At 40.7% G+C, this 11,098-nt stretch overlaps 2 protein-coding genes across 2 annotated transcripts in view; one reads left to right on the top strand and one right to left on the bottom strand.

The window, feature by feature from the left end:
• The window catches only part of LOC146961253 (disintegrin and metalloproteinase domain-containing protein 17-like), a 3,854-nt gene extending 908 nt beyond the window's left edge, over positions 1–2,946 (top strand). The window contains exons 2-5 of the mRNA XM_085771697.1: positions 93–223; positions 968–1,135; positions 1,438–1,494; positions 2,464–2,946. Coding sequence (XP_085627823.1) covers positions 93–223; positions 968–1,135; positions 1,438–1,494; positions 2,464–2,946 — 839 coding nt within the window. The remainder of the gene's footprint in view (positions 1–92; positions 224–967; positions 1,136–1,437; positions 1,495–2,463) is intronic.
• Positions 2,947–6,658: 3,712 nt separating this feature from the next.
• The window catches only part of LOC146961252 (cleavage and polyadenylation specificity factor subunit 3-like), a 21,095-nt gene continuing 16,655 nt past the window's right edge, over positions 6,659–11,098 (bottom strand). The window contains exons 10-15 of the mRNA XM_085771696.1: positions 11,059–11,098; positions 9,647–9,741; positions 9,021–9,108; positions 8,840–8,906; positions 8,545–8,641; positions 6,659–6,841 (exon numbers count right to left, since the gene is read on the bottom strand). The exon at positions 11,059–11,098 is cut by the window's right edge and continues 59 nt beyond it. Coding sequence (XP_085627822.1) covers positions 6,695–6,841; positions 8,545–8,641; positions 8,840–8,906; positions 9,021–9,108; positions 9,647–9,741; positions 11,059–11,098 — 534 coding nt within the window. The 3' untranslated portion in view covers positions 6,659–6,694. The remainder of the gene's footprint in view (positions 6,842–8,544; positions 8,642–8,839; positions 8,907–9,020; positions 9,109–9,646; positions 9,742–11,058) is intronic.

Here is an 11,098-nt window from a genome sequence, read left to right as displayed (position 1 = left end):
GTGAGACCAAGGTGGTGGTGGTGGTGGTGGTGATGATGATGATGATGATGCATCCGTCTCAGTCTTGTATCTGTTCCCTCTCGTCTCTATAGAAACCAACGCGTCGTGCAGAGTCTGCTGCCGGAGCACCAGCGGCATCTGCGCCCCCTACCAGGACAAGACGGGCAACTTCCTGTTCCTGCGTAAAGGGAAACCCTGCACTGTGGGCTTCTGTGACGGAGCGGTGAGTGGAAACACACACACACACACACACACACACACACACACACGGCAGCTTTAAAACACATTGAAGACAAACTTCTAGCTCAACTACTATGAGTGTGAAAACTATTTATTTGGAACTGAGTTTAGCTGTAATCACAAAGAAATGGCTTAAACCATCTGTTGATGAATGGTATGACATCACACTCATTCCAAATTTGAAGACATCTGAAAGCATTGGAAAGGTATATTTCCCTGAAAAGCCCCTCTTTTGTTTAAGTTTTTGGTTAATTATTTATTTCCTTGTGTTATTATAATAGAAAACACCCCATGTTCACGTGTTATTATATAAAATGCTTTGTAAAAGGGGGAAACCCCCCCCCCAAAAAAAAACACATTAAAGACAAGCGGGATGTGAGTGTGTGTAGGTGGGTTTACATGGAGACTTTTTCCTCTTTCTGATTGAATCCTTTCTGAATGAGTCTTTCAGGTCAACTGTTTACATGATTTGATTTTATTGTTTTATACTTTTGATCGATTTAAGAAAAGGTTTATTCTGCCTCTGTGAAACCGAATGAAACTTGATTTGGTTTGGGCTTGTTTGTTGTGATTGAGCTGTTTATATGGAGCATTTTCATTCAGTTTGGACTCTAAACCGAATCTAATCTGAATATTTGGCTCCATGTAAACACAGCTTGTGTGTGTGTGTGTGTGTGTGTGTGTGTGTGTGTGTGTGTGTGTGTGTGTGTGTGTGTGTCTCCTGCAGGGGAAGTGCATGAAGCAGGTGCAGGACGTGGTGGAGCGTCTGTGGGACTTCATCGACAAACTGGACATCAACACGTTTGGGAAGTTTCTGGCCGACAACATCGTGGGGTCGGTGGTGGCGTTCTCTCTGCTCTTCTGGGTTCCTATCAGCATCCTGGTCCACTGTGTGGTGAGTCGCTCCGTTCTGTCTCTGTCAGGAACTAAACTAAACTACACACTGTCACACTGTCTGACTGACGCGTTACAGAGATGTATTACGACTAATACTAAGGGATTAAGGTGCTACAGCCAGAATCTGAAGATGATAAAGTCTTTCCTGTCTTTAGTCTGTATAGATCAGGTGGACAGTCATTTAAATATATATTTTATAAGATGTGCAGAGATTAGTTTAGTTTACTCTTGTCTTTTGTCTTTTCTTCTGTGAACAACCTCCTTCAGGATTAATAAAGTTTCTTTATCTTCTTCTCTCAGGACAAGAAGCTGGATAAACAATACGAGCAAACCACAAAGTCTCTGTTCTTCCCCAGTGTGAGTATCTGATTGTGTGTATTTTAGGGATGTCACAATTACTTGTTTTTCACAATTAATGTAATGAAATTGCAGCAAAAGGAGGAAATATGTCTGATACGAATCATTACCTGGGAGAATGGAGGCTCTCTGCCTTCCACCTAGCGTCTCTTGGCTGAAAACCAACCTTGTAAGATCAGAGCCTCCGACCCGGTGTCCCAGCTCTCGTCTCTGCGGCACCGCCACACAAACGTAACCCGTAATCTCTTGTTTATGACAGATAAGACTACACAGATATAAACATGGTAACATGGTAGATGATAAATAACCTTATCCACCGCTCCATGGATTGATTTCTCACCGGCTTCGTTGTTGAAAACAAACGCACATGGAGGAGAGGAGGGTTAGAGACACAGAGGAGGAGAGAGTTCATCTTTAACCATCAAACTAGGGATGTCACGATTACTTATTGTCACAATTCCTCGTGGTATTAAACGCCACAAGTAATCTATCGTAAAGATTTCTAAATACTGTCACTCTCCAAAAAAGATTATATCGGAACCGTATCGGCAGATGTAGCGCCAAAGTAAAGGTAAATGCACAGATACTGGTCCATTTACCTCACGTAACATTAAATTGGTAGGAATTTAAATGTCAGTGTGCCATTTGTAATAATAAAATGTAAAAAATTATTAAAATAAACTCAAACATTTGGTATAGATGACAATTAATGACTTCAATATTTCAAATACTTCCTCTGGGGGAGTAATAATTGGTCCTATATTAATGATACTTAAAATATTTTGTGTATATTATCAATAATGTAGTTATATTTTGACTATATTTGATTTTACACATTCATATATAGTGTTGTGAAATTAATTAATGCATAATAATCGTGGTAATCGTACTACCGTGATTATTTATCCAAGAAAATTTATAATCGTGACATCCCTACACCAACTCAACTGACTCTGTTCATTTTCCCAGAATGCCGAGCTCCTGAGCAGCCTGGAGTCTGCGTCCGTCCGGATCTTCAAGCCTCCGACCTTCCCGACCACCAACCTGCGCTTCCAGCCGTCCGGTCCGCAGCAGACCAGCACGCCGCCGGTCTCCGGCTTCGGCTTCGGCCCCGGTCCAGACTCCTGCTGTCATCATCCTCCTCTTCCTCCTCACCATCCTCCTCCTCCTCCTGCGGTGGCGGCCCCTCCCCCTCCCCCTCCCCCTCCCCCTCCTCTTCCTCCTCTGGACTCCCCCCGCATGGCCACCATCCAGGAGGACCCGAGCTTCGACTCCCACCTGGACGAGGAGGCGCTGCAGGAGGCGTTCGGCCGCCCGGCGCAGCGCTCGGAGCAGCGGCGGCGCTCCTTCGAGGACCTGACGGAGACGAGCGCGGTGAGTCGCAGCGAGAAGGCGCTGATGTTCCGGCTGCAGAGGCAACACCAGATCGACACCAAGGAGACGCAGTGCTGAGGGACGGACGGGACGGGACGGACGGCGCCCGGTTTGTCCCGCTCACGTCCTCCTGTGCTGGTTTCACAAACTTTTACGACTTTTTTTATTTTTTATTTTCTTAAAGCGGCTCCGTCCTGAAGCCGCCGCACTGACGCTTTGTTGCTGCAGCAGATCTCAGTCTGATCACATCGAGACACATTCAATCAGAAAAACGTTTTTAATGAATTTAATTACAATCAGAGTTCAACCGATTATCGACCGATATTTCCCTTTTTTTTTTTGATAATCGATATCGGCCGTTTTTTTTCACCGATAACCAATAAAATAAATGTATTTTTTAAACGCATAAACGCACTCCTTTGGCTCTAACGAAGCCGTCTCTCTTGGCTGTTTAACAATGTCCCAAAGGTTTTCACAGTGAACAAAACAGAAACAAACTGTTGACTGTATTCAGTCTGATCCCTGGTGTGTTATTTTTAAATTTTCATTTTTACTGCAAATGAATATCGGTTAAATATCGGTTTCCTTGATTACTAATGATCGGTATCAGTATCGACCCTGATAAAACCATATCAGTTGATCCCTAATTATAATAAGAAAAAGAAAAAGAAACAAAACGTCTCCTTCCAGTCGTCCTCCTGTGTGGTCAGACCGTGGTTTCAAATCGCTGCTCCGTCCGTCCTCTCCGCGTCTCTTTAACGTCCTTTAGTGACTCGAACTAACATATTGTCCTGTTGAAGCTGTGGCAGCGAGGGGCCGCTGCTGGGTATCGAACCTTCTCCAGGTATCAAACCGTCGTTGGTGCTGATTGAACGGTGCTCAGATCAGATGTTGCTTCCACAATCAAACTGTGTTTAACTGTGGTGATCGATCATCTGGTCAATACTTTTATTCGTCCAATAAAATGTCGCTAAAGCTCCGATTGGTCCCCGCCAGCCACCGTACAAACTCAGACCAACTCGTCTTCTGATGACACACTACACGATACGACCAGCAACTGTACGCTCCTACGTCCGTTTTTAGTTCTTGAACGTCCCACCAAAGATTTTTTTTGCTCCTGAATGTTACACGTTTATTTCTGTTACATAAAGTCGTCGTTCACTTTTATAGCTGAAGCCCGGCTCTCGTTTTAGTTCCCTAAAGGCCAAATGTAACGCTTGTTGTAGCTCAGTCATCAGTCAAACTGTTGCTGAGTTGAACTTAATGTTTCAAAAAGGTTCAACTTCAATATGACAATCATTTATGTGCACAGAGTTTCTGTCTAATGAGAGAAAAACATTTATTTCTAACTGACGCTATTGAGACAAAGTGTTTGTCACCAGCATTTTATAGAAACAGCATCAACACAACATGTTGTAATAATGGATAATGTTGTTAAAAGCTTTAGAAATATTATATATTTTATCACAACAGCACAAAAAATGCCAAAGATTTGACGTTGTCAACTTCTAATTTGTGGTTATTTGATGTTTTTTTTTTGTCTTTACATCAGAATCAATTGTTTTTTTTTTACTGTGTGATAGACTAATTGATTAATTAATAGTCAAAATGATTATTAGTTGCAGCTTCAAAAGGTCAAAGTGCACTGAGAGTCAATGACACGTGCAGCTGCCAAATAAAAAAACAGTAAAAGTCAAAAACACAGAGGTCAAAGTTTTATTTTTAAGGCTCAAAATGTTTTTATATTCTATAAATGATATTAATAAAGTACAAATAGGGTTAAAATAGGTTTGGAGAGTTTAAAGGGTTAAAAAGTGTTTCTGTTTTAAGACTCAGTGGGAATCGAACCCTTGAACGTGACAGTGTTAAGTGCCTTCAACTCGACCCACTGAGCTACATGACACCGTATTTTATATCACATAAATGTTCATCATCTCCTTAAAACCACTAAAACCTGTCAATCAATTGTATTTACTGTGTATCACATCTGCAACAATAAGCTGATTAATTGATTGAATGTTGATCAGCAATGAAACAAATAATTTAAGTCGTTTTTCAGTCAATAATTGTGATTGATAAATGGATGGCTCAACTGTTTTGTTTTTTTTTATAATAAATTGAATATTTGATTGAAGGGACTTTTGATACATTTTAAGTTACATTGGGCATTTTTTTTTTTTACTATTTTGTAAATTTTTATAGACAAAATGTTAAATCACTTAATAAAAATAAAGGAAAAACTTAAAACTTCAGTATAAAATTGTCCTAACCTAAACAGTTTTAAAACACCTCCCTGTTATTTTATTTTATCCTGGTTTGAGGTCAGTTATCTGAACATTTCACCTGTTTGTTTCTTACTGTACGAGGGCAGATTATTATTATTACTGTGTGTATATATATCTTTGTATAAAATATCGTTGTGTTGTTGCTTTTATTTTTGTGACTGTGTCTGTTTTTTTTTTTGGGGGGGGGGGGGATAAAGACACAGATGTTAAACTTCAGAGTGTTTTCAGCTGTTTGGTTTGTGTCACTCGAGCTGTTTGGTACCAGAGTTTATTCTCATCACATGTTTTTACTGTGTCAGATTTATTTTGTGGTAAGTTTTGTGTTTTTTTTGTCGATTGATTGAAGCCATATTATCGTTTTAAATGTTTATTTTTGACATGTCAGAGCTCAAAGTGCCTTCTCTTCTCTTCTGTGGTATTCAAATGCACTTGTCAGTATTTTTAATATTGTGTCTATCTGTGTGTGTGTGTGTGTGTGTGTTGAGTCCTGTACACTGTGATGTGTGTGTCTGTGTGTTATGTACATGCTGACGATCGTCTGTATTGATCCAATTAAAGGTCGGTTGCGAGTCATGTTGTTAACGTCACTGTGTCGTCGTCGGACTGAGGCGTCCGCTCAGTCTGCCCTTTCACAATAAAACGTTCTACTGTCTGATTTAAAGTGCTGATCGATAAAGAGTTTTTATTGATATTCTGATATTTTATCAACTCACGTTTCTTCCTGAGCTTTCAGCAAGATCTCATGGTTCTCATTAATGGATCATTTGTCAAAAACATTTTTAAACATTCTGCTTTAATGTAATTTATTGACTATTTTAATCTCTGGTGATTTTATTTTTATATTTTAATCTAAAAATATCAATATTCAGACCAAGATGAGATCGACTTGCATCATAAAAACATAAAACCTGTAGCCAAAAAAATATTAAAGTTAGTGTAAAAAAGAAAATACTCTAAATTATTTATCAATAATTAAAATATTTTGCAGATAAATTCTTGTAGAAAATCTAAATTAATGAAAAAAAAAAAAAAAAATTCTGCCTCCAGTTTCTAAAATGCAACAATTTTCTGCTTTTATTTAACAATACGAACATTTTTGATGATTTTAACCTTAATTTTGTTTCATAGAAAACAAGATGATTGATAAATTATCTGCAGTATTGATGATGTCATTGTTGTTTCACTCACATTAAATCTAACTCACTTTTTATCTTCGAGGACAGAAACTCAGTGACCCTCTCTCTCTCTCTCTGGACAAATGTTTATTTTCCTTGTGAAGAACTCAAACTTTTGTTTTATAGACAAATCAAGTACAAAAACAATCAATCAATAAAGGTATTGGTGGTCCGTCTCCTGAAGCCGATTCCTTTGGAACCAAGTTTCCAACGAAGAAGCTGGAAAAACTCAAAAGTCCTCGAGTCAAAGAAATGAACGAACGAACGAACATCTGCATCGGTCCGTTATCGACCGATTATTGGTGATCGATCGATACTACGAGGACTGAAGAGAGTGACAGAGAAACGCCAGTTCATCGTCCACCGCTACATCACCGACGGCAACGCGCTGCTGCTGCTGATGACATCACAGAGGGGGCGTGGCGTGAAGGCGGGGCTCAGGGCGTCGTAGAGACGGTGGACGGCCACTTCCACCATCTCCCTCAGAGAGTCGTCGTCCGCGCAGGTCACGGCCTGAGGGTCAGAGGTCACCATGGTGTTATCAGCTGATTATTGAGTATTGATTTATACCATTATGATGAACCAGACGTTAAAGGGATAGTTCAACATTTTGGGAAATTCTCCTATCACCATAATTCCCTTGGTCGACCAATAGGTTATTACTCGACTAATCATGTCACGACTTCCTGTATCTGGCCCTTCAAATTAAAAGCCCTATAGCCTTTCATATACAGTTCAGCAGAGGTGGCAAGTAACGAAGTACAAATACTTCGTTACTGTACTTAAGTAGATTTTTCAGGTATCTGTACTTTACTTGAGTATTTATTTTTCTGACGACTTTTTACTTTTACTCCCTACATTTATACCCAAAAATATGTACTTTCTACTCCTTACATTGTAAAAACAGGCTTGTTACTTTTTTTTTTGACACGACGTAAAAGCACCGGTAAAAGACGTGACGAACTAGAGAGGGAGGGAGGGAGAAGAAGAGGGAGGAGGGAGGAGGGAGGGGGGGGCGGTAGCGTAGAGAGAACCGAGTTACCAACTTGTACTGTAGCAGCGACATGGAGGCAGCAGCATGGAGGAAGGAAGCGGTGGTGGTCGGACTATCCGACGGGGGGGTTGAACACCGTACAATCAGCGCGATATAGCGCATTTACCGTTTACGAGCGGCAAAGCGCAACCTGTCCATGCGCCCGTGTCTGTGTGTACGCGCGGTGGTGACTGGCAGAGATGAGAGGTGATGAAACGCTGTTTAAAAATTTGTGAGGTCTGTGGCGGCCCAAACGTTGGGAAACACTGTCTCTGGTCAGTTCAATCTTGATTATTCTGTCTGAACTTTTTTTGTTTAACAAAATTATCAAATGATGTAGGTTTCATTAACGGCAAAAATTCATTTTTACTTTTTACTTTTACTTTGAAAGTACATTTCAGAGCCTGTACTTTCTTACTTTTACTTGAGTAAAGGAGTTGAATCAGTACTTCTACTTTACCAGAGTATTTTTTTACACATGTATCTGTACTTCTACTTAAGTACAGAATATGAGTACTTTTGCCACCTCTGCAGTTCAGTCATATTGATTTTGACTTAAAGCAGAAGTAAGCGGAATGTTTGTGTTAATATAAGTCTTAAATAGTTATATCTTTCGACAGTAATCACTTTTATAGAGTGTTTGGTCCAAAACACGGGTCTGTCAGTCACTCTGCTCTGCTGTAAGCCGAGGAGAAAACTTTCCTTGTATCCTACAACCTTTATCCAATGAGGAGAGAGAACGGCATAAAGGGGCGGTCCTCTCTGTGTGTGCAGCCAAGGGATGCGCGTGAATGTGGTGACGTAGGGACGAGGGCGGGGACTGCTAACTCCATCTGCTGACAGGAAGTTAGCCAAAACCACCGGATCGCTTACTTCTGCTTTAATTTTAACCAGACACGGCTCCAAATGTTTTTTTTTTTTCCTGCGACCAATCGACCAATGAAATTTTGGTTGGCTAATGATTTTTTGGTCGACCGGTGCTTGGTCGACTATTTGGGGGCAGCCCTATTAAATTCTGTGCAAAAAGATGTTGAAACAGTTTTCAATAAAGTAGTGAATTTAAAAGTACATGGGTTCTGTTTTGTTTTTGTTTTTTTAATCGTGGTATCGAATTAGTATCGAGAATCGTGGAACTATCCCTTTAATGTTCGTGTATAGAATAGATGTCAGACGCTGGACTCACTCTGGTCTCTGGGTCGATGCACGCCGTGACTCCGTCCACCGTCACACTCAGGCTTTTACTGTCTTTGAAATTCACGCAGTCGTCCCCGAACATGTCGCTGAAACGGAAAAAAAAACATTTTACCAGGTGAAAACAGAAAATCTTTAATCTCTACCTTCATTTAAAAGTTTTATTCTCTTATATTTGGATCAATTAGGTTTAATTTTAACTTAAAAAGTGTCAGATTCTACAGTTTTGTCAGATATTTTAACCATTAAAACCATTTTCGAGGTGTAGCTACAGGTGTCAGACTCACTGCAGCATCAGCTCCAGTCGCTCGACGAACAGCTCCATGTCGAACGTTTCCTTCCTGCCCTCGTGGACTGAAACAAACAAACAAACAAACAAACAAACAAACAAACAAACAAACAAGCGTCAGTAAAGTTTCTGTTCATCAGTGAAATTAAAATAAATTCCCTCGTGATGCGTTCACTGACATTTCTGGGCGGTGGGGTTGGACTGGACCTCCAGGATCACCGTGGTGACGGCGTCTGCGTACATGTCGTTGAGCGGGTTGGCGACCCACTGAGACGAGAACATTTTCATTATTATCATTATTGATTTATATTGCTGCATCAATTAGTTTATAGAGTTTTTTACTTCAATTGTCTGTTGTTTTTACATTTTTCTCTTTGAGTTTATTGGTGTTGAGATTTTTGAAGTGTTTGAAAAAGTGTGATAAAAATAAAAAATTGTCATAATTATTGTATATATCTGTATAATGAATGTATTAACATGTAATAACTGGTTAATAATGTATCTGTAACCAGGTCTGAGTGAGATCTGTGTCTAAAAACATAAATAAAATTATAAAATATACAAAATAGTTTGAAATAAACATGTAGAACAAATACTGAGCATTAATAAAACCTGACTGCAGCTACATAATCATGTCATAAACTGTATATTTAATGTTTCTAAACTGGTTTAAATAAAAACAGACGTGTTCGTGTGCTCAGAGTTAATAAAGTTTTGATAAACAGGTGAGTTTTAGCCACTTCAGGCGACATGTGGTGGATGATGATGAGTGTAAAAAGTGTCGTGTTGCGTTCGAGTGTCCGACCTCCAGTACGACCATCCCGGCCTCGTGAACCAGCGTGATGCTCTTAAAGATCTTCACCGTGATTTTCTCCGTCCCCTCGACCTGCTCCACGTCGCCTGAAACACACACACACACACACACACACACACACACACACACACACACACACACACACAGAGGAAACAGGAAGTTACAGCTTCTACTGCAGCATAGATATATATATATATATACTGACTAGATGCCGCGTTCCTAGGCAACTCTATTGAGTGGAATACGTCAACGCGGCGGCCATCTTGGTCAGGGGGAAGCCGTGTCTACTTACTGCACTAGTCAACAGAGGCAGACGTCTATCAACCATTAAAATCGCCATAACTCACCAAATATTCAACCGATTTTCAAGCCGTTTGGTTTATTATAAATGTCAGACATATGTTTATGATACAACAACAACAAAAAATCTTTGAAAAATTTTTATATATTTTTTTTAATGTATTAAACATACACTTACATACTCAGACACACACCCACATGCATAAACACACTGAAATGTGTTCTACAAGGGTCTGACCGGTCTGACTGCTGGTCAGATGTATATCATGTCTATGGTCAGAACCCCGGACCAAGATGGCGGCCGTGTTGACGTACGCTGAGAAGCAGAACGCGGCATCTAGTCAGTATATACTATGGCCCAATTCCAATCCGACCCCTCACGGACTCACTGACTTAGAGGCGCATTAACGGGAAGTCCGTGAGTGTGTGAGGGCTGTTCCATTGTCAGATCATCAAGTCAGTGAGTCAGTGAATGAGCCCTTACTGCCCCCTTACCCTAGGGGTAGGGGAATTACCCACAGTTCATAGCGTTGTGAAGTCAAACACATGAGATGCCGTCGGAACGCAAGTGTTAAAAAAAAAGTAAATTACCACACGTAGTCAGAGAGAGCTCCGCCGCTCTCTTTATTGTTAATGGACAGGAGCAACAACCAAAAAAAAAAGAAAGAAAGAAAGAAAGAAAAAAAGAAGTTTACTGTCAGTATTAACGTGCAGTTTGTGATTATTGATGATGATTTGATCAGATCTGATCCGGGAACATTTTGTTTTGAGTCCGTCCACCTCACACACCTTGTGCGCGTTGAAAGTACGGTAAATTATCAGTCCAAGACCGGAGTCAACAACATGTTGTTGTCAAGGTAACATGTCGTGAGAGTGGGTAAGTGCTGTTCCATTCATATTTACAGCATCTGGACCCTCACAGACTCTCACACTCTGTCACTTACAGCTGACGTCACTTTAGTCAGTGAGGGTTCAGGGCTTTAAGGAGTCTTTAGGGGGCGGATTGGAATTGGGGGTTATATCTATGCTACTGCAGGAGGAGGAGGAGGAGGAGGAGGAGGAGGAGGAGGAGTTAGAGGACGAAGGGGGCGGAGCCAACTCACCTGCGAGGCTGCGCAGCTGCGTGACGAGCAGAGAGATCGG

The sequence above is a fragment of the Trachurus japonicus genome, chromosome 24 (assembly GCF_045865225.1).
Source record: "Trachurus japonicus isolate A0001 chromosome 24, Traja_1.0".
In the NCBI taxonomy this organism is placed as follows: domain Eukaryota; kingdom Metazoa; phylum Chordata; class Actinopteri; order Carangiformes; family Carangidae; genus Trachurus; species Trachurus japonicus.
Note: the sequence above shows the minus strand (reverse complement) of the source record. Positions and strands in the feature narration are given on the sequence as shown.